We start from the raw sequence: 23,858 nt of genomic DNA, 5'->3' as shown, positions 1-23,858 counted from the left end.
ACCCGTTGAATCAACTACCATAGGTCACAAATAACCCTGAGGTTGCAAGGTCTTGGACACTTCGCGGAAAACTATTCTAAATGGCAGTAACAGTACTTCACCAGTAGTTCGGACGGGGGAATAGTTACTTTTACGTGAAAGCGCTCGGTCCAGCCGCCACGGCAGCGAGCTGGAAAGGGAGAATTCCACTTGCGAAAAAAGCCAGCTCCTTATCTCCAAGCCCAAGCGAAGGAGTGCCCCGGTGACCTGCACTGGAACCTCCCCGACTGCCTCACGTGACTGCAGGCGGTGCGCCGAGTGCGCCTGCGCGGGAGCTCCCGGAAGTGGCCGGACCCAAAGCACTGGCGGAGAACCCGTCCGTCGGCTCGTTGGTCCGCCGGTCCGCCTGCCGGGTAGTCCGCGCGCCTCGACTCTCGTCGCTGTCCAGCCGTCTGTTTGGCCCGAACGGCGGCCGAGGTGCTCGACATGGCGACGTTCATCTCGGTACAGCTGAAAAAGACCTCGGAGGTGGACCTGGCCAAGCCGCTGGTGAAGTTCATCCAGCAGACGTACCCGAGCGGCGGGGAGGAGCAGGCCCAGTACTGCCGCGCGGCGGAGGAGCTCAACAAGCTGCGCCGCGCCGCCCTCGGCCGCCCGCTGGACAAGCACGAGGGCGCTCTCGAGACGCTCCTGAGGTGGGCCCGCGGGCGAGCGATGGGGAGGTGGTCTGCGGCCTGCGGCCCCCGCTTCTTCCTCCGCCTTTCTTGGCGTCCCTCCCTCGCACCCGCGGCCGGAGCCAGGCTGCCCCGCCCTGGCTTGGCGGTGCGCGTAGGTGTGGTCTGCATTCCTTCCCGGTGAGCCGGGGCGGCCCCGCAGGCCACCGCTCACCCTGCCCTCTCGTCCTGCCGGCCCGCCCCAGCCCTAGGTCCGCTGGGACTCAGTCCCTCGTATACCTGGGAGAAACGGTCTGCCACGTACTGCTCTCTCGCCACGTTTTCCCAGAAGTAATTTTCCTCACTTTTTTGGGGTCTCTGAGACTCCACCCTTCCCCCATTTTTGCATCACCGCAAAACTTTCTTGGCCAGGTTTAGATTTCATAATAGTAGTTGCTTGAGGGAAGTGAGAGAATTGGGGCACTTGAACAAAAGTCTAGTACTTAATTACATTATTTTCACTTGAAATGAGCTGTCTTCTTAAGTTCATCATAATCAAAAGAAGAATTCCAAAGGTTCGGAGCTGCGATTAATTTGAACTTCAGTGACAGAACGTTCAAGATAGATTGCTTAAGATCAGTTTGTTCACAAGCAGGTATGCACATAAGGGAGTGAATTTGTTGTTTTAACAAATGCTTGTTGAACTCATGCTGTATTTAATGAGGGTTCCGTTTGTGGTACTTTTCGGACAGGATGACAACATTTTTATAGTACTTTATAGTTAAAATTTTTCTTTTGCCTACTTGGTAGTAGTCTCATTACCCATGTGAAACATACTGTCCATGTTTCACAGGAGAAACAGCTGTATTAGGATGCAAAGAGAAGTCCAGATTAAACTAGTTTGTTCTCGTGTCTGAAAAGTCTAGGAATATTGCTTCTTTAGCTTTAAACATCACTGGAGATCATCTTGGGTCCCTGATGATTCCCTAAATTTAGGTGAACTTTGTTCCTCTATTGGGAGACATGGTCCCCCGCAGCTCTACTGTAATTATAGTGTCCCTAATACTCAGGATCTTAAATGAGAGAGTGCTTTTCTCCTTATCTCTGGCAAAAGTCAATGTGAGGTTTCTGATTGGGTTGGCTTGTGCCCATTTATGATAATGGGAAATAGGGGAAATAGGCTAATTTAATTGCCCTTGTCTGACTCACTCTGCTGATTTAACTTTTCCATCCCACATGGATCAAAGCGGTATTAATATGGACTGGGGAAGGGCTGGTTCCCCAAAAGGAGTATCCTGAGTAGATTGCTCAGAGAGATTATGACCCTTTGGTGTCATTTTTAACGGTAGGAATATTGGGCTGCAAAGATCATTAGTTCGATACCTAGTATGAGTATTTTATTAGGGTAACCTCGGAATTCTTAGCCATTCTTTAGAACTAACATATTTGAAAAAAACTCCAAAGTGATTTTTATGTTCACAGGAATAGTATTCAGTGAGGATTTTCCATTAGTAGTATTAAGAAAGCACGGATATGGTGTAACGAACACTGTGAGTCTTGTTAAATAGATTAAATCTGGTCCCAACTCTTAAGGAGCTTGGAGTGTTCAGAGACAATTGGTACATAATTTTAAAACAAACAGAAAAGAGGAAATAGTGAACAGTGGTTGTGATAGGGTTCTGCTGTGAACTTTACAACTTCATTCATTTGTTCAATCCTTTATTCTTTTCTCAGGCATAAATGTGAGAACTATTCGTAGGTACTAGGGCTGTCTGGAGATAATCTCTTTGAAAGTAACCATGTTTCATTAGTCGCCTCTATGTTATCCTCTTCTAGCCCATTCATTGAACAGCTATATATATATTTTTTCACTCTTGCCCTTCTAGTGTGTTAGGATAAGCTAACAGATAACACTACAGGCTATTAAATTTTAACATGGAGGTGTATATAAAAGTTCCTGGGGTATATAAAAATCAAACAGTTGTGAGATGTTTGTTCAATCAGGCAAGGAGAATATCTTACTTTATTTTTTTTGAATTTTATTTTTTAAAAGTAGGCTCTACACCCAGTGTGGGGCTTGAACTCTTGACCCCGAGATCAGAGTTGCATGCTTTACCAGCTCAGCCAGCCGGGCGTCACTGGAATATCTTTTTTTTTTTTTTTTAAAGATTTTTTATCTATTTATTTGACGGGGGGGGGGTAAGAGACAGCCAGCAAGAGAGGAACACAGGCAGGGGGAGTGGGAGAGGAAGAAGCAGGCTCCCAATGGAGGAGCCTGATGTGGGGCTCGATCCCAGAACTCCAGGATCACGCCCTGAGCCGAAGGCAGACAATTAATGACTGAGCCACCCAGGCGCCCCTGGAATATCTTACTTTAATAATTATGTTTGGGTAATTGTGTAAACTGAACATTAGCTTACATATTTTTAACTTAGTGAACTTTTATTTTTTTAAAAAAGGATTTATTTATTAGAGTACGTGTGTCGGGGGAAGGAGGAAGGGAGGCGGGGGAAGGAGGAAGGGAGGCGGAGAGAGTGTCTAGCAGACTCCCTGCTGAGCCAGCTGAGCATGAGCCCCCTGCAGGGCTCATCCGGTGACCCTGAGATCATGATCTGAGCTGAAATCAGGAGTTGGACGTGTAACTGACTCAGCCACCCAGGCACTCCTAACTTAATGAACTTTTTTTTTTTTTTTGAAGATTTTACCCATTTATATGAAAGAGGGAGCAAGAGAGAGCACAAGCGAGGGGAGCGGCAGGCAGAGGGAGAGGGAGAAGCGGGCTCTCCGCTGAGCAGAGAGCTCGATGCGCAGCTCAGTCCCAGGACTTCGGGATCATGACCTGAGCCGAAGGCAGAGGCCCAACTGACTGAGTCACCCAGAGGCCCCACTTAATGAACTTTTAAATAAATTTTTTTTTAAAGATTTTATTTATTTATTCGACAGAGGTAGAGACAGCCAGCGAGAGAGGGAACACAAGCAGGGGGAGTGGGAGAGGAAGAAGCAGGCTCATAGCGGAAGAGCCTGATGTGGGGCTGGATCCCACAACGCCAGGATCACGCCCTGAGCCGAAGGCAGATGCTTAACGGCTGTGCCACCCAGGCGCCCCTAAATAAAATTTTTGAATCAGAAGGTTGGAGCTAATTTCTAAAGAATGGAAGCTAGCTTGATAAGTACTTGTGTACAGCACCACGTAGAGGTCCAGTGATGGACTTATCTTTTTTTTTTTAATTTTTTTTTAAAGATTTTATTTATTTATTTGACAGAGAGAGGCAGTGAGAGAGGGAACACAAGAAAGGGGAGTGGGAGAGGAAAGGACTTGTCTTTTTATCATTCCTAACTCGTAGAGCTCTATTAAAATTTCCTAAAATATACATTTATGGATATCATATCATTACAAAGTGGCTTTAACTAAAAATTGATTAGAAGAGCCTTGGTAAACTTTAGGGTGATCAGAGAGGAGCCATGCTTTTTGCGGAAGGAAACTTCAGATATTAGTATCTGTGTCTTTTGTGGTAATTACGTTTTTTTTTTAGAGAGAAAACTTCCAGTCTCCTTCCATGAAAAAGCCTGGTTGTCAGCATTTTGAAATTTGATTAAGGGGAATGGAGGTTGGGGATTTCAGCAATCATATATGCAGTCTTTTATATTACCTAGTTTAGTGTGACACCTGTATTAGGGTTGGATTTAGCTGCATTTACTAGATCTTAAATTAACAGTTGAATTATGATTGTATTCCTGTGTAAAAAGTTTGTAGATAGGTAGTTCTGGTCGTCTGGGGCTGGTATGGTGGTTCTGTGAAGTTTATCAGGCTTGGGTGTCTTCCAGCTATCTGCTCTGTAAAACCTAGAGTAGTTGTTCTCAAGGCCCAGGTAGTAGTCACACCCAAGGTTCAGATAGTAGGAAAGAAGGAAGAAAGGAGTCAGAGGGCTCAGTTTCCAGAATATTTCCTGGAACCTGCCCCACAACACTCTGCTCGTATGTTATTGGCTCTAAACATTATGTCCACATCTCCTAGAAGGGTAGGATAGAAAAAGGAATTTTAGAAGGAGAGATAATGATGCAATTAGCACTCCCAACCATAGCCTCTCAGTCTGCATCTTCCTCCCCACTTAGTTATGTTTGATCCCCACCTTAGGTGTGCTTGATATCCCTAACATTCTTCTGAGAGTAGAGGAGCTGGGAGCCTAAGAGTTTCTTTCAAAGATTTTCACCTATACCTTCTCTTCTCAGACTCACACTAAATTCCTTTCTTGAGTGGTACCTTATGTTTCTTAATTCAGATCCTTTCTGGCTTCTCTGGGATGATATTTGGCTTCTTTTTTTTTTTTTTAGCCCCCCCCCCCCTTAAGCAGTCAGATTTTCAGCTTTCTCTCTCTCCTTCATTCATCCACTTCTCACCTTGTAGAAAATTTCCTGAAACCTCTTGTATGCTGTTGTGCTGTTTCCCATTGTCTTTGCCCTTGTGCATTTACATCTTTTAAATTTTTTATTCCTTCTTTTTGTGGAATTTTGGAGGAAACAGAGAGGGATGTTTATTCAGATCTCTGGTTAACTGGAAGAGAGTTACTTTTATTTTTGGTTCTTCACAGTGGTTTTATCAATTTATATTCCCATCAACAGGTATATGTGAGTTTTTTATTCCTCCACATCCTTGCTGATACTTACTAGTTAATTTAAATTATTGCTTTTTGCAAAATGATGGATGAAAGATGGTATCTTGTTTTCGGCTACATTGCCCAGATTTCTCTAAGGTAGAACATCTTATATTAACTGGTCACTTAGTTTCTTTTTCTGTGAATGGCCTGTTCATTTTCTTTTCCCATTTTCTGGGTCGCTTGTTTTTTTTTCCTTACTGATTTTTAGGAATTTTTTTTACATTTTCTGGTTATTTATTCTTTTTCCCATTATGTATATTTAAATATTCACATCTGTGTCTTAATTGTGTTTATGATACCATTTGTCAGAATGTTTTATTTTCCATAATCAGTAGTTGTAATTTCTTCTTATTCCTAATGTGCGTGTGTTACATGTGATTTTCCCCCTTGATCAGATTTGCTAAGGGTTTGGAGCTACCTTTTTATTTTCTTAAAGCAAGTCGAGGGGCGCCTGGGTGGCTCAGTTGGTTAAGTGGCTGATCTCAGGGCCCTGGGATGGAGCCCAGAGCTGGGTTCTCTGTTGAGCAGGGAGTCTGCTTATCCTTCTGCCCCCCCACCTCATGCTTGCGTGCGCATGCTCTCTCTCTCAAATAAATAAAAATCTTAACCAAGTGTATATTTTTGGTTTGTTTTCTGCCTTTGTCATTCATTTTCTTTTTCCTCTTTTTGTATTGAATGATTAGCTTTTCCTCTTTTTTGCTTTCCTGATACATTTATTTTAGGACTGTATGCTTTTTCTCAGTCTGCATCCGTTTTGATATTAGTATTTTCACTGACATTTTTTTAAAAGTTTGTAATTTTAGTTTTGTATTCCTTAACTCGAGTCATTTATATAGGTCTTGTAAAAATTCTAAATTTGTCATTCTCTTGTGGGTTAATACTTAAGTTTGTTGTGTTATTGTAGTATCGTTTTCATTTGTAAAAAATACAGTTGATGAAACTAGTCTCGTAATTTCTGAATTCTTTTTTCAAGCACAAGTGTTTTATAGATCAGGAAAGAAAATATTGCTGTTCCATTTTACTTCACAGCTGTTGTTTACATTCTAATTGTTAGTTTGGGGGTGAAGATATTAAGATAATTTTAGCACTAATGACATTACTACAGATTGGTTATTCAGACCATGTGGAGGAAATAAAGATACATAATAGTTGGCCCTTGGTCTCAAAAACTATTTGTGCTTGCCAGACCTTGATTTGGCTGGGTAATTTTATTCATGTAGATGAATAAACATAATTTCTTTCTTTCTTTTTTTTTTTTAAAGATTTTATTTTTTTTTAGAGAGCATGCACACGTGCGTGCTTGTGCATCCATGAAGGGAAGGGAGAGAATCGCAAACAGACTTTGTGCTGAGCGTGGAGCCCAACTTGGGGCCCAGTCTCATGACCCTGAGATCATGACCTGAACTGAAACCAAGAGTCTGAAGCTTAACCAACTGAGCCAGCCAGGCTTCCCTGAATTAGGCATAATTTAAAGGAAGATTTAAAATCTGATTTGTTTTTCTGTGTTCTGACTTCTAATGTTTGGTAAATAAAAAAGTTTGTTAGAACTCTCTTCATTCTGTGTAACCTTAAAGGAGAATCTTCTGCCCACCGGAGGTTTAAGGCCATACAGTTGACTTTGTGGCAGAATTAGACTAAGATTCTGACCTCTTGACTCTCTGACTAGTTACTTTCTACTATACTTTGCTGCAAAATGCTTCATTAATGATTCTTCATGTGATAAATTGGGTGAAGAAAGAAGTGTGAAAATAAGGTTGCAGAAGGATCTATTAACTCTGACCAATAAGTGGTCCAGCTCTTTGGATTCTCTTGTTTCTCTCTGGTTGGCGGTCAGGAGTTGCACAGCTCTAAGTAGTTACTGGAGAGGTGTAGGTTATGTGAATTTGCTACAGCGTCGCTTTGGCTAGTGTGGATTGGTTGTTCTCAGTCTCCACATGTTCCCCCTAAACTTTAAAACTAGAATTTCTTTCTCTCTCTCTTTTTTTTTAAAAAAAGATTTACTTATTTATTTTAGAGAGGGAGGAAGAGGGTGAGTGAGAGAGTGAGGAAGAGAGAAAGAACAGGCACATGCGCGTGAGTCAGGAAAGGGGCAGAGGGAGAGACTTCAAGCAGACTCTCCGCAGGGAGCCTAACACAGGTCTTGATCCCATCATGCATGAGATCACAACCTGAGCCAAAACCAAGAGTTGAGTGCTCAACTGACTGAGCTACCTAGGTGCCCCTAAAACTAGAATTTATTTTTTTTTTGGTAAACTTTTGAAGAAAGCTTTTTCTTTTTTCCCCCCAAGATTCCATTTATTTATTTGTCAGAGAGCGAGCGCACAAGCAGGGGAGAGCGGCAGGCAGAGGAAGAAGCAGACTCCCCGCCGAGCAAGGAGCCCGATGCGGGACTCGATCCCAGGACCTCAGGATCATGACCTGAGCCGAAGGCAGATGCTTAACCAACTGAGCCACCCAGGTGTCCCTAGAACTAGAATTTCTGATGGGAGTTTTTCCTATATCTGTCTTTTGTATATTCAGAGAAGTGAATTTGTTCCCTGTTCCCTGCCCCCNAAAGGCACTTTGGAATAGTTGCAAAATAATCTGTAGCTACCATTTATGTCACATGTACTATATATATCAACACTATTTTAAGTATTTAGTGTGTATTGTATCGTCTTTTTCCTCATGCTTAAATGAGATATTACCTCACATTAGAAGAGTTTGGAGAGGTTATTCATAACTTGCACACAGTCACACAGCTTTGAGTTGGTAGAGTTGGGATTCAAATTCAGGGTTGTCTGACTTACAAGCCTGAGCTATTGCCCACTGTGACGTTATACCTCTTAAGCATGATTAGGGTTTTATAATTGATTAAAAATTGCTTATTTCTAAAATATTAAAGGTACATACAGATTCTTTGTAGTAGTATTTCCCATAATCATAATGCACGTTCTTTTTTTTTTTTGCCAGCTGTGGTATAGGACACTGGCTTTCCTTCTTCCTACTTATGGAAGACTTGTGCAGTATAGGTCTACTTTGTTAGAGGTATAGCCTAAGCTAGAATCTGCTGATCTAGTAAATCATATTTAAATGATAGAGAGATGGGTAGATTCTCTTGTTTCTGCTCTTAATTCCTCTCTAGGAATTTTGAGACCTGAGATCTAGGCTGAATTTCAAGGGGTGGTATGATGGAAATATATTGAAGGAATAGTTCATTGTATTTGGTGCTATAGGAATAGCATTTTGGCTGCGGTAACTGCAGTTAGCAATGGCTGTTTTCCTTGAGAAGCATTAGTTGGTCTCTTGGAGTTTACTCCATGTGAGTCAGATGTTGTTGATTTCCAATGACTGCCCTCCCATAGTACTTATTTTAAATTACATAACTGTCCTGAGACAGCTGTTTTTGAGGATTCCATCATATAGCTTCTAGATTTCATAAATGAGCTCTAATGCACTGTTTCCCCACACAACTTAAGTTTTGAGAGTTGACCCCAAAAACTTTGAATTGAGTAGGTGTAAAAAATTTAGGACATTCTGTTTAGCCTTTCTTTTTTTTTTTCCCTGATACATTTGCAGAGGAAGTGGCTTTATGTTCTACTACTTTCTTTCCTGCTTAGAGCAGAAGTCTGCAAACTAAGGCCTGCCCGGCTGCCTGTTCTTCTATTGTCCATAGCCACCACTCTAATGAATTAGGGCTATAAGCCTTGGAGACCTTGCTGGAGTGTTCCCCGCTGTCCCATCATCCCCTTTATTCCTAGCGCCTGCCTCCCTGGCCATTGGCTGCACCTTGCTGCTGCCCAGGGTTTGCTCTGCTGCTACCTACACTTGGCAGCGAATGTAGAATCTCAGACTGGGGATTGGTGACTCAGCAGATTGCCTTGGCTCCAGCAGCTGAGCCAGCTGCCCAAGTTGAGATGGCTGGGCTCTCTGGGAGGAGAGAAGGGTGTGCTGGAATTTCAGTGTCATTGGGGCAGAGAGTGAAGCTGATTGTTTTGGGTACTATCTAACCCCCCCCCNTTCCCCCCCCCCCCCCCCCCCATGGCGCCCTCTCCACCAGATTGGATACTCTTCCTTTGGAAATGGCTCCAGCGTGTGACAGTTGTACCTAGTGTGCCCACCATCTGAGATGGCCTAACTTAGGTAAAAAGGATATAGTTTAGGCAGGACCTTTCTTTCTTGTTATATAAGGACCTACTTGTTACCCTTGACTTTGCCTTTTGCTGGGCAAAGCCTACAATAGCCCTTCTCAGAAAAAGTTCGTAAATCTCCACTCTATAGCCAGCCATAGGAGCCTTCTTGCTGTGCCATGTACACCCTCAGGCACATTGTTGCCATCCGTTGCCTCAGACCCTTGGTACTTGCTATTCTGTCCTTATGGGCATGTTCTTTAGTAGCTCCTGTTCATTCTAAAAAAAATAATTTTGGGTTTTACTTTTCAGAGATGAGAAAAAAAGTTACTTTTAAAAAGCTTCTCGTTTAGCTGATTTGTTTGGGTTAGCAATAAAATAGTGAGCAAACAGACCCAGCCTCTGTTCTCAGGGAGCTTAGTAGAATCCTTTGAGAGAAAAGACGTTAAACATAATTCTGCAAGTAAATATATTACAAACTGATAAGTTTTATGAGGGAAGAGTTCAGAGGCCTAAGAGATTATAAAGGGAGAGGGGAGCTAATTTAAAACAGGAGTTAGATCGAGTGCTTATATCACTTCTTTTTTTCTATATATTTTTAAATATTTTATCTTATTTATTTTTTAAGATTTTAGAGAGTGAGAGCGTGGGCACATGAGCGGGGGGAGGGGCAGTGGGAGAGAATCTTTTAAGGAGGCTCCATGCTGAGCAGGGAGCCCAGTGCAGGTCTCAATCCCCCTGAGATCATGACCTGAGCCGAAACCAACAGTTGGAGGCTTAACCAGCTGAGCCACCCAGGTACCCCTGCCCTTATCACTTCTGCCACCAATGTGGAACACCCTGGTCCGTGCTACCATCATCTCTTGACTAGATTACAGTAATAGCTTCCTGACTGATTTCTCTTCTGCTCTTACACAACTAACCGCAAGTCAGTTTTTTTCACAGCAGCCATGGATGGTGACTCTGTGGAAACAGGTTAGCTCATGTGACTCTTTTTTTTTTTTTTTTTAAAGATTTTATTTATTTATTTGACAGAGATAGAGACAGCCAGTGAGAGAGGGAACACAAGCAGGGGGAGTGGGAGAGGAAGAAGCAGGCTCATGGCGGAGGAGCCTGATGTGGGGCTCGATCCCATAACTCCGGGATCACGCCCTGAGCCGAAGGCAGACGCTTAACCACTGTGCCACCCAGGCGCCCCAGGCTCATGTGACTCTTTTGTCCAAACTCTGATGGGTCCCCTTCCTGCTCTATATGGTAGAAGCCAAAAGTCTTACAGTTGTACTCAGGGCATCATTACTTCTTTGATTTCATCTCCTGGTGCTTTCTCCTATGCTTGTTCTTTGACCTTATTGGCCTCCTTGCCATGGCAGGATATTTTCAGGCATACCTCTTGTCCCAGCTTCTTGGCACTTGATCTTCCCTTGACTGGTAATGCTTTTATCTCACTTATCTGCTTGCCTCATCACATCACCTCCTTCATGCCTTCTCTGTTATTCATGATGTTTCGAATTATTAAATTTTTACTTCTATATAGTCAAGTGACCACATGCAGTGATTTAAGACTACAGTCTTCTCATATCACATTGTATAACATCTTGTCCTTCTGACTTCTTTTTTTCCATAGCACTTATTATTATCTACTATACTATATTTTCACTTTTTTAAAAATTTTATTTATTTGAGAGAGAGCATAAGCAGGGGGAGGGGCAAAAGGAGAGGGAGAAGCAGACTCCCCGCTGAGCTGGGAATCCGAAGATGAGGGGCTTGGTCTCAGGACCCTGAGGTCATGACCTGAGCCATAGGCAGACGCTTAACTGAGCCACCCAGGCACCCCATGCTATATTTTTACTTAGCTATCTTGTCTCTCCCTCTAAAAGTAAGCTTTACAAGGGCTCAGAATTTTAAATGCTTATTTACTGCTGAATTTCTGTGTCTTAGAACTGTGTTTGGTGCATAGCAAATTCTTAGTGTTGAATGGATTAGTGAATGAATGAGGGAAGACTTTTTTTTTTCTTTTTCAAAGATTTATTCATTCATTTGAGAGAGAGGGCGCCTGAGCTGGGTGAGGGAGGGGCAGAGGGAAAGAATCTCAAGCAGACTCCCCGCTGAGCAGGGAGCCCCAAGCGTAGCTTGATCTCCTGACCCTGAGATCATGACCTGAGCTGAAATCAAGAGTTGGGTGCTTAACTGATGGAGCCACCCAGGTGCTCCGAAGGAAGACTTTTTTGATGACATATCAGCCTGGATAAGAAAAGTGGGGAATTGTGATGGGAAAAGTTTCCAGAGAAAAAAAATTTCCAGAGGAAAAAAATAGGTGCAGTCCCTAAGCCAGGGCAGAGCATAGACTAATGACTAAAATGTGTAGTGAATATTCTCAGATGAGGCTGGAGAGTTGAATGATGGCTAGATAATGCCAGACCTTGTCAAAAATTTTGTATGTAATTTTAACTATAATAGGAATCCATTAAAGGGTTTAAGCATTTAATACTTCAGAGTTCATTTCTTTTTCAGAGTTCATTTTTTAAGTCAAGAATACTCTCCCACATAACCACAGCACAAATTTCAAAATCAGGAAATTAACATTGATTATTACCATTTAGTCCATAAAACACATTCAGATTTTGCCAGTTCTCCCAATAATGTTGTCGGGCACTTAGTAATGTACAGATTTGGGATCTAATCCAGGATCCTGCTTTGCATTCAATTGGCTCTTTAGTGTCCTTCAGGCTGGAACAGTTTTTCCGTTTCTCCTTGTTTTTCACAACCTTGACATTTTTAAAGGGTACAGGCTAGTTTCTTTATAGACTGTCCCTCAGTTAGGGTTTGTCTTACATTTTCTTGTGGTTTATGCATTTTTGGGCAGTAGTACCACCAAAGTACAGCTGCTTTTTTTTTTTTTTTTGATTGTTGATTTATCCTATGCTCTTAATGTTTAACTTTTATCACTTGATCAGGATGATGTCAGCCAATTTTCTTGACCTTAACAGTTAATGAGTATGTTGAACTAATTAATTAGTAAGTATTTTGTAGGGAGATACTTTGAGTCTTTGTAAATACCCTCTTTCCATCAAACTTTTTTGCTTTAGCATCACCATTGATGTATCTTACCTGAAATAGATACTATACTCAAGTGCCAAATGCTGATTTTTCTAACTCTGTTTTATATTCTATTGTTATTAATTGGCATTGTACAGTAGGGTAGTGCTTTCCCTGTTCATCTGTTTATTTGTTTTATTTGCCTCAGATTGGTGTTCTTATTTTTTATTCTGAATGGGTTATGATTTGTTATTTTATTTAACTTTTTTTGGACTTGGCTAGCAGGGGCCCCTTAAAGTTCTTGTGTCTTTGACATGTTCCTATTTTTTGAGTACTTCCTTAACTGTATCTGATGCAAGAAGTTTTAGGCTTGAATCTTGAATTTTCTTGGTCTCAGCCATGGAGTCTGCCATTTCTCGGAGTGTTGGCTTCCAAAGCAGAACGTCATTCATCTGGGTTCTAGGTGTGCTTATTGCTACTGAGGTGTTATTTTTTTCTAGGCCCTCTCAGTGTATGCACTTAGGAGATACACTTCTACACACATTTATACCTGTTTCTGTATTTGTCCACTATATTGAAAAATAAGTTCACACTGATACCTCCAATTCCAGGCAGAAGCCACAGAACTTATTTTAGCCATCTTTCTTTCCATAATTGTAACTCCTTTCTCTGATGGTTAGAAACTTAGCCTACATTATCTTCAGTGTATTTACTTAATTGCTTAATTCTTTCTGTTTGTAACCAAACTCATGGCCATGTCAGCCAAAAACCTGGTTTCACATGTGTCTCCCCTCCCCCTGAAAAATTTGCCTCAGAAACGAGTTACTGGAATGATAGCCCAGATGAAGGTGGGGTGGACGGGGGAGATAAGGGAAGGAGGAAGGATTACAGGCTAGTTAGAAGCCTTGGCCTTGGATACTCCCAGTGCTCCTTGCTAGCTCAAAGGTCAGCCTGATGCGGGAGAAGACTGCTTCATGTTTGATGATTGTTCTGGCTGCTGTGTGGAGAATAGATTAAAAAAAATGAGAAAGGGGCACCTGGGTGGCTCAGTTGGTTGAGTGGCTGCCTTGGGCTCAGGTCATGATCCTGGGGTCCTGGTATCAAGCCCCATGTTGGGCTCCATGCTCAGTGGGGACTCAGGAAGTCTGCTTCTCTCTCTCCCTCTGCCCGGTGCCCAGCCCCCCCCCCCCAAATGTGTGGGCTTGCTCTCAAATAAATGAAATCTTAAAAAAAAAGAGAAAGACAGGGAGGTTGGCTAGGAGACTTTTTGATTAGTCTACTTTAAAGGGTAGAAGTTTTTAAATTTTTTAATTTTTTTTTCTTTAAAGATTTTATTTATTTGAGAGAGACAGAGTGAGTGTGTGCAGGGGGAGGGGCAGAAAGAGTGGGAGAGGGGCGCCTGGGTGGCACAGCGGTTAAGCGTCTGCCTTCAGCTCAGGGCGTGATCCCGGCGTTATGGGATCGAGCCCCATCAGGCTCCTTAGCTATGAGCCTGCTTCTTCCTCTCCCACTCCCCCTGCTTGTGTTCCCTCTCTCGCTGGCTGTCTCTATCTNGGAACCCTGAGATCATGACCTGAGCTGAAGGCAGACACTTAACCGACTGAGCCACCCAGGTACCCCATTAAATTTTAATTCCAGTATATTTAACATACAGTGTTGTGTTAGTTTCAAGTATACAATATAGTGATTCAACATTTCTGTACATTACTGGGTGCTCATCAAGATAAGTGTACTGTTAATGGAGAAAGACTGAGAGCTTTTCCTCTAAGGTCAGGAACACGAGGAGGATGGCCCCTCTCTCACCATTATTATTCAGCATAGTACTGGAAGTGCTAGCTGCAGAAATCTACAACAAAAAGACATAAAAGCATCCAGATCAGTAAGGAAGAGGTAAAACTTTAACTATTTGCAGAGGACCGTGATACTATATATAGAAAACCTGGAAGACTCCACCAAAAAACTGCTTAGAACTGATAAATTCAGTAAAGTCACAGGAAACAAAAATCAGTGTACAGAAATCTGTTGCATTTCTATATACCAATAGTGAAGCAGCAGAAAGAGAAATTAAGAAAACAATCCCATTTACATTTGTACCCAAAATAATAAGATACCTAGGAATAAACCTAACCAAAGAGGTGCAAGACCTGTACTCTGAAAACTGATGAAAGTAATTGAAGACGACACAAAGAAATGGGAAAAAATTCCATGTTCGTGGATTGGAAGAAGAAATATTGTTAAAATGTCGGTACTGCCCAAAACAATCTACACATTTATTGTAATTCCTACCAAAATACCAAACAGCAGTTTTCACAGAACTAGAACAAACAATCCTAAAATTTGTATGGAACCACAAAAGACAGTGAATAGCCAAAGCAGTCTTGAGAAAGCAAAGCAAAGCAAAATAATGCTGGAGGTATTCTGGACTTAAAGTTATATTACAAAGCCGTAATAATCAAATAGATACATAGATACATAGATCAGTAGAACAGAATAGAAAATCCAGAAATGAACCCACAATTATATGGTCAGTTAATCTTTGAAAAGCAGGAAAGACTATCCAGTGGGAAAAAGTCTCTTCAACAAATGGTGTTGGGAAAACTGGACCACTTTCTTACACCACACACAAAAATAAGTTCAAAATGGATTAAGGCGGGAAGTGCCTGGGTGGTGCAGTTGGTTGAGCATCCGACTTTTGGTTTCAGCTTGGTAGTGAACTTGGGGCCATGAGATTGAGCCTCTAGTTGGGCTCTGCGCTCAGCTTGGAGTCTGCTTGGAATTCTCTCTGCCCCTGCCCCTCCCCTCCACGTATTCTCTCTCTCTTGCTCAAAAATGGGTAAATAAATCTTTAAAAAAAAATGGGTTAAGGACCTAAATGTGGATGTGAAACCAAAAAATACTAGGAGAGCGCATTGGCAGTAACTTTTCTGACATTAGCTATAGCAGTTTTTTTCTAGATGTGTCTCCTGAGGCGGGGGAAGCAAAAGCAAAAATGAATGATTGGGACTACATCAAAATAAAAAGGTTCTGCACAGTGAAGGAAACAGTCAACAAAACTAAATGATAATAGATGGAATGGGAGAAGATACTTGCAAATGATATATCCAGTGAAGGGTTAGTATGCAAAATGTATAAAGAATTTATAAATCTGAACACCCCAAAAACAGTCCAGTTAAAAAGTGGGCAGAAGATATGGTGGCCAAACAGACATGAAAAGATACTCAGCATCACACATCATCAAGGAAATGCAAATCAAAACTATGAGTGGTACCTGGGTGGCTTTGTCTGTTAAACCTCCCAGTCTTGATTTTGGCTCAGGTCATGATCTTGGGGTCCTGGGATCGAGCCCTGTGACTGGCTCCCTGCTCAGTGGGAAGTTTGCTTTTCTCCTTCTCCCTCTGTGCCTCTCCCTGCTTGTGCATGCATGCACACACGCTCTGTCTCTCTCAGATAATCTTTAAAAAGAAAAACTATCACGAGATACCACCTCACACCTGTTAGAATGGCTAAAATAAAAAACAATAAACAACAAGTGTTGGTGAGGATGTGGAGGAAAAGGAACCTTTGTATACCGTTGGTGCAAACTGATGTAACCACTGTGAAGGACAGTATGGAGGTTCCTCAAGATTAAAAATAGGGGTGCCTGGGTGTGACTCAGTCAGTTATGCGTCCCACTCTTTATCTCGGCTCAGGTGATGATCTCAGGGTCATGAGAGCAAGTCCCTTGTTGGGCTCTGCAGTGGGCAATGGAGCCTGCTTAAGATTCTCTCTCTCCTCTGCTTCTTCCTGTCTCACTAAAAAAAAAAAAAAAAAGACCTGTCATATGATTGTCATATGGTGCAGTAATTCCACTACTGGGTATTTTCCCCAAGAATATGAAAACACTAATTTGAATAGATATATGCACTCCTGTGTTTATTTAAACATTATTTACAATAGCCAAATATGGAAGCAGCCCAATTGTTCATTGATAGAGGAATGGATAAAGAAGATATGGTGTGTGTATACAGACACACACACACACACACACACACAGAGGCACGCACAGTGGAATATTGCTCAGCCATAAAAAAGAATGAAATCTTGGCCTTTTGCAACAACATGGATGGATCTAGAGAGTATAATGGTAAGCAAAATAAGTCAGACGAACACAAATACCATATGATTTCACTCATATGGTGAAATTTGAGAAACAATGAATGAGCAAAAAAGGAGACAAACCAAAAAGCAGACTCTTAACTAATGGTTACCAGAGGGTAGGTGAGTGGAGAAATGGGTGAAGTTGGTGAAGGGGATAGAGTACATTTATCTTTTTTAAAAGTTTTTAATTTCAGTTAACATGCAGTGTTAGTTTCAGGTGTACAATATAGTGATTCCACACTTCCATACATCACCCTGTGCTCATCATGACAAGTGCACTCCTTAATCCCCACCACCTTTGTCACCTGTCCCCCACTATATTCCCCTAAGAAAGTGGTCCAGTTTCATTCTTTTTGCATAGATTGCAAAACTCTCCAGTTTTCCTGACACCATTGTTGAAGAAATTTTTTTCTTTTCTTTTTTTTTTTTTTTAAGATTTTATTTGACATGAGAGAGAGAGAGAGAGAGAGAGAGAGAGAGAGAGAGAGCGCGCGCGCGCACATGTGAAGATGAGTAGGGGGAGGGGCACAGGGAGGAGGAGAAGCAGGGAGCCTGATGCTCTATCCCAGGACCCCAGGATCATGACCTGACGAAGGCAGACACTTAAATGACTAAGCCACCCAGGCGCCCCAGAAATTGTCTTTTTTCCATTGGATATTCTTGCTTCCATTGTTGAAGATTAACTGACCAATAAAATCATGGGTTTATTTCTGGGGAGGGTAGAAGTTTTGATGAACTGTTGTGACAGTGGTGGAGAGGGACAGAAGTAGATATAACCAAAGCATATCTGAAAGTTAGTAAACCTGTTTTTAAATAGCAGTTTAGGGGCACGTAGGTGGCTCGGTTGGGCATCCAAGTGTTGATTCTGGCTCAGATCATGACCTCGGTCGCAGGATCAGGCCCGGCTTTGGGCTCTGGGCTCAGGAGGAGTCTGCTCCCCCCACCACCACCCTGCTCGCATGCACTCTCTGGAATAAATAAATCTTTAAAAAATACATCATTTTACCAGATATATTAATTTGCCCAGTGGATATAAACCGTTACCTTAATAAGAAATAGTATTAAAATACATTGGTCTTGGGCAGATGTTAGTTTGCTTTTAAAAGCCAATAATACTTGATAAGTATTTTTTTTTGGTGGTGAGTATGCATCTTTTGTTCACAGTTTTTTATTGCATGCATTTTAGATTCTGATTTATGCATTGAAAGGTTGTGTTTATTAACTTTAAAATGATTGAATTTGATTTGTGGGCCACTCAAAGGAAGCATGAATAATTTTCATGTACTCTTAAACCAGTATTATACATATTTATGTATAATATTTAGCTCGGTAAATATAAATTTTCTTCCATTTTTTTAGATATTATGACCAGATTTGTTCCATTGAACCCAAGTTCCCATTCTCTGAAAATCAAGTAAGTCGTTAATTTTAATTTGTTTTTAAGTTGTATAATAATAATGGTAAACTTTCCTCCCATACATGGTATCACTTTACTATTTTTATGTTTTTATGAGAACTTTTGATACAAATTAGAAGCTTGTAAGGCCATCTGATAAAAATTGGGTGTCTTTTTGAAGAGTGTCTTGGAATTCTGTTGCTGTCATTGCTTAGTCACTTCTGGGTTTATGTGGAGCATTGGGCTGTATTTTTTTTCCTGCATTTTATATCAATATGATCTGTTGACTGATTAACGTAATCTATGATGTTCTTCTCTTTGGCTTTTACAGAATTAAGAAGGAAACTGTAATTGAAGAAGTATTAGTCTCAGTTTATGTGTTTTAAAATTTGGCACAAATTATGTTTGTATATGAAGTTGCAAGTACTGATACGATTAGGTGTTACACTATAAGAATGTCTGCTTTCTCTTAAAGGTTAGATATTGGAAATGCTGACGATTTCTTACAGTTTTATTTGAGAGACTTGTTAAACAAGTTTTTAGTTTGTGTGACATTTCTAAGTTTTTAAAATATGTAGTTTATGAAAAATACTTTAAACATTTTTGTACTGAAGTTTTACAGGTGACATAATGTGTTGAAATTTGCTTTAAAATACTGGAGGAAAAAAAGTGTATGTTTGGGGGTTGAGGGCGGGGCAGGGAAAGTAGGTGGTAGGTGAACCAAGGACAAAAGGGTAAAACTGGTGATGGCTATATCGGGTTCGTTTTGTTATTCTCTCTAGTTTTGTGTACATAGAAAATTTCTCTAATCCTGAGTTGTAGAGTTTTTGTATGGGATTCCAATACATAATTTAAAAGATGGTAAGTTCTTTTCAACCTTTATGTGTGGAATATTTTAGAAGCAGAGTGAGATGTGGTTTTTTTTATTTTTTATTTTTTTATTTATTTTTTTTTTAAAGATTTTTATTTATTTATTTGACAGAGATAGAGACAGCCAGCGAGAGAGGGAACACAAGCAGGGGGAGTGGGAGAGGAAGCAGCAGGCTCATAGCAGAGGAGCCTGACGTGGGGCTCGATCCCATAACGCTGGGATCACGCCCTGAGCCGGAGGCAGACGCTTAACCGCTATGCCACCCAGGCGCCCCGTGGTTTTTTTTATTAAGTGAACTTTTTATTTATGTAGGGCATACGTACAGAAGTGAATATATCATGTGTACAGCTTGAATCTTTACATAGTAAATATACATGTATGAGCATAACCCAAATCAGGAAATAACATCTCATCTCATTCCCCCAAAAGTAACCCTTCTCCTACTTTGTCATCAGGGAATCGTTTTTAATTTTATCTTCTGGGAAACCTATAGTACTTAACTTTGTTGCCTTTGCTTCTCTTGGCTTATTTGACAATTATTTAAGTACCTGTTCTGTTCAAGCCATTGTATGTTGTAAAGATAAGTAAGATAGTGTTTTCTGGAAAGGATAATATATGTATAATTACTGAGGCAGAATGACCATTGGAAATATCTTAGTGCCAGTATTTGACTTTTATACATTTTTTTTTAAAGATTTTGTTTATTTATTAGAGAGAGAGATAGCCAGTGAGAGAGGGAACACAAGCAGGGGGAGTGGGAGAGGAAGAAGCAGGCTACCCACGGAGGAGCCTGTTGCAGACCTTGATCCCAGAACTCTGGGATCACGCCCTGAGCCGAAGGCAGATGCTTAACGACTGAGCCACCCAGGCGCCCCCAGTATTTGACTTTTAAAAAAGAAAATTTTATGGTCCAGGAAGAGGGAAAGGAGTTAGTTGGCTAGAAAGGATAATGTTTTGATGAGCTTTGGTCGTTTTCCTCATTGTGGATTTTTTTTCAAAAGAGACCTAATATTTAGTAAGATCCAAGAAAGTAAGATAATTTTCTGTTTTCTCTCTTCCTCTCAAGATCTGCTTGACGTTTACCTGGAAGGATGCTTTTGATAAAGGTTCACTTTTTGGAGGATCTGTAAAATTGGGTATGTAATTATTTTTATAAAAATGATAAGAAATTTGGTCTAAATGCTTTGTATTATTTTAGATTTTAAAATTGCTCTCCTAACAACTCTTTGTAAATAATAAAAATTTTTACATCTTATTTTCTCTTTATCTTCAAGTTTTATTGTAATTTCCAGTAATTTGTAGAGAGCCTACGCCTTGCCAGGCACTGTCCTAGTTATAAAAATGAATAAGACAGTTGTATTCAGTCTGGCTAGGAAGACAGTTGATCATTCTAAAATATAGTGGGTAGTGTATGAGTATATGAACAAAGTTGTGGGAGCATAGAGGAAGACATGAATTCTGCTTGTTGAAAGAGAGCGATGTTCAGGTTAGGCTTTGAAGGATGAATTTGGTTTTCCCACCTCGAAAATAACGTTACAGGTGGAACATTATAACCAAAGGTCAGAAGAGTGAGGGTTTTTTTGATTTACCATCTTGGCAGGTTAACCTCTCTGTGCATTAATTTTCTCATCTTTGAAGTGGGGAATGAATAGTACTATGAAATACTATTTATCTCATTGGGTTCTTGTGTGGATTAAATGAGTGAATATATGTGAAGTCCTTAGAAGAGTATGCAATAAATATTAGCTGCAATGAATAATAATAATATGTTTTATTATAAATAATTACATGTAATATATTATTTATAGTATGTATGCATTTTAGAGTATGTATTATATATAATAATAAAATACAATACAAATGATATATAATACATATTAATGGAATTATTATTAAGGCTCAAAACCATAGGTTGAATTGAGGATTATGGAGGGTGAAGACATTGGAAAGTAGATTATGACTGCTGACTGTTTCTCAGAAAGGAGTAGTAGTTGAGGGTTGACTCTCAGATTTATAACTTGGTTTGACTTGTTGGCTATTTATTCCTTCCAGTGGACAAGTTGAGTTTGACTTCCCTGTTATGTCTGGGTAGACGTTTTTGTTTGGCATTTGGAAACTGGATTTAAAACTCAAAAGTGGTGGAGACATAGATTTGGGAAGAATTATCATTAAATGATGATAAATCTGTCTCCTCTGATAGTTTATAGATTGGGAAAAGTGTGAAAGCCAGAGGTGCGGAATATGACATTCAAGGGAAACAGGGAAAGAGGTTCTTGGGAATGAGAATGAGACAAAGCTTTCAGATCTCGGAGAAACCAGGGGAAAATACAGAAATGGAATTGAGTGCCAGGAGGGTTTCAGAGGTCACGTAGTCCAGTGGTTCCTGAACCTGGCTGTATATAAGAATTACTTGGGGAAGATGTGAAAGGTATAGATGTAAAGATACAGAATGCCAAAAGTGATAGGAATTTTCAGTGTGGGCCACTGGAATTAGTATCTTTGAAAATACCTCCAGGTGACTCTAATGTTCATTCAGGTTTGGAACATCATTGACAGAGTCATTGTGGCAGAGGTCAAGTCTCATAAAGTTGGAGAAGTTGCTGAATTCGGCAATGAAAGAAGTTTCACTGGGGGCATGCTGAAGAAGCCAAATTGCGTTAGGTTGAGGGGTGGACCAGAAGTGAGGAAATGGAGACAGCAAATATGGGTTGCTCATTTCAGAAAATTTGCAGTAGAGATTTAAGGGCAAGGGAACATTATGCTGAGGGGGAGACAAGGTCAAGAAAAAGGATTTTTAATGCCAAATTGATAGGCTGAGAATTAAGGAGCAGATGGCAGAACTAGGAGGTATTAAGTGAGATAGATGAAGTGACGAACCAAGTTCCTGGAAGAAGTGGGAAGCAAAAAACTTAGCATAAATAAAGCAGGAGATAGTTCATCAAGGCACTTCCAGTAGCAAATTTTGAGAATTAAGTGTCCTTTAGTAATGTCTTGGTTAAATAAAGCATGGGCTACCCACTCATTAGAGTATTGTGTAATTTTAGGATATGAAGAATGAGAGTGCAAATATAATTTTGTTCGCATGTAAAGCTTTGTTCTGTTTCTCAGTGCATGTAAAAGTTATGTTTATACTACATTATAGTCTAAGTGTGCAGTAGCATTATGTCTAAAAACAGTGTATATAACTTAATTTAAAACTTTGTTGCTAAAAAATGTCAACCATCATCTGAGCTTTCAGTGACTTGTAATAACTGATCACAGATCACCCTAATAAATACAATAATCATGATGAAAAAATTTGAAATATTGTGAGAATTGCCAAAATGTGACACAGAGCTACAAAGTGAGCAAATGCTGTTGTAAAAATGGCAGCGATAGACTTGCTTGATGCCACTCTCAATTTATAAAAAAAAAAATGCAGTTGTCTGCAAAGCCCAATTAAAGTGAAGCACGATAGAATGAGGTATGCCTGTAAGTTTGTCTTTTTGTGATCATTGTATTTCACTCAGCATAATGTCCTCAAGGTTCATCCATGGTGTAGCATGTGACGGGATTTCCTTCATTTTTAAGGCTGGATGATATTCCATTTTATGTATATACCACATTTTGTTTATTTTTTCATCAGTGGACACTGAGGTTTCTTCTACCTTTTCGCTATGATTATGGGTGTATAAATATCTTCTTGTGACTGCTCTCAATTCTTTGGGTATATACCCAGAAGTGGAATTTTTGGATTGTATGGGAATTTTATTTCTAATTTTTTGAGGAACTGCCATACTGTTTTCCACAGCAGCTGCAGTGTTTTACATTCCCACCAACAGTGCACAGCAGTTCCAATTTTTCCACATGTCTTCCAACATTTGGTATTTTTTGTTGTTGCTGTTCTTGATAGGAGTTATCCCAGTAGCTGTGAAGTGTGTAGTGTCTTGACCAGAGTTGTATTTTAGCCATATTACTTGTTAGCCTTCTGAGAGATGTATTGGCATAAGGAAGTGAGACTTGGAGGCACTTGCATTGGGTTAGGTTTTGTGGTCGTGAAGAACTGGCTTGAATGTGGTGAGAAGATATAATTTTGAGAGAGGTGATAAAATGGAAATAGTTTATTTGAATTTAAGTGAAAAAAAATGAATTTAAGTGAGAATTGACATGAGAATGACTTTTCATTTGGAACCTGACAGCATTGTGGATGTAAAGGAAAGGAAAGAACATCAGCATTGATCTTTTGACTTTTAGATGATGGGGATATTGCTGAGGAAATAAATGCCTGGCAGGGCAGCATTAGAAATATGGGCACTGTTTTGGGTGAGAAAACAGGTTTGGAAACTTGTTTTTGTGAGAGCCAATCTCTAAAACATTCATTTTCTTTAGAAAAATAAACTGATAAATTTTTCCTTCTTAATTTTTTACAGCTCTTGCAAGCTTAGGATATGAAAAGAGCTGTGTGTTGTTCAATTGTGCAGCCTTAGCTAGCCAGATTGCAGCAGAACAGAACCTGGATAATGATGAAGGATTGAAAATCGCTGCTAAGCATTACCAGGTATGCAGAAAAGTAACCATGTAATGATCAATGCTCAGTTGGAGTAAATTGAAAATAATTTGTATTTAGATTTATAGATGTTTCTTTATACACAGATATTTTCTTGAAAAGTAAAGTACTTTTTAATGAACTGATTAATATTTTTGAATTTTAATAAACTTTGTACCTATAGACCAGCTCTGTTTTTCCTCACCGTTGTATACCCAGCACCTAGCACAGTGCCTGGCACATAATAAAGGCTCAATAAATGTTGGGAGAACAAATGATTGAATGTTTGAGATGAAGTTCTTGGTAAATCCCTTTTAAATAATTGACCTCATTAAAAAAAATTTTTTTTAAAGATTTTATTTATTTATTCGACAGAGATAGAGACAGCCAGTGAGAGAGGGAACACAAGCAGGGGGAGTGGGAGAGGAAGAAGCAGGCTCATAGCGGAAGAGCCTGATGTGGGGCTCGATCCCATAACACTGGATCACGCCCTGAGC

At 40.3% G+C, this 23,858-nt stretch overlaps 1 protein-coding gene across 2 annotated transcripts in view; it reads left to right on the top strand.

The window, feature by feature from the left end:
* Positions 1 to 304: 304 nt before the first annotated feature.
* Positions 305 to 23,858, top strand: part of PDCD6IP (programmed cell death 6 interacting protein) — a 76,883-nt gene continuing 53,329 nt past the window's right edge. For both annotated transcript variants that reach the window (XM_002919041.4, XM_011224727.3), the window contains exons 1-4: positions 305 to 674; positions 17,929 to 17,983; positions 19,903 to 19,972; positions 23,246 to 23,373. In XM_002919041.4, the coding sequence (XP_002919087.1) occupies positions 466 to 674; positions 17,929 to 17,983; positions 19,903 to 19,972; positions 23,246 to 23,373 (462 nt within the window). In that variant the 5' untranslated portion in view covers positions 305 to 465. The remainder of the gene's footprint in view (positions 675 to 17,928; positions 17,984 to 19,902; positions 19,973 to 23,245; positions 23,374 to 23,858) is intronic.

The sequence above is a fragment of the Ailuropoda melanoleuca genome, chromosome 6, assembly GCF_002007445.2.
Source record: "Ailuropoda melanoleuca isolate Jingjing chromosome 6, ASM200744v2, whole genome shotgun sequence".
NCBI classification, from domain to species: Eukaryota; Metazoa; Chordata; class Mammalia; order Carnivora; family Ursidae; genus Ailuropoda; species Ailuropoda melanoleuca.
Note: the sequence above shows the minus strand (reverse complement) of the source record. Positions and strands in the feature narration are given on the sequence as shown.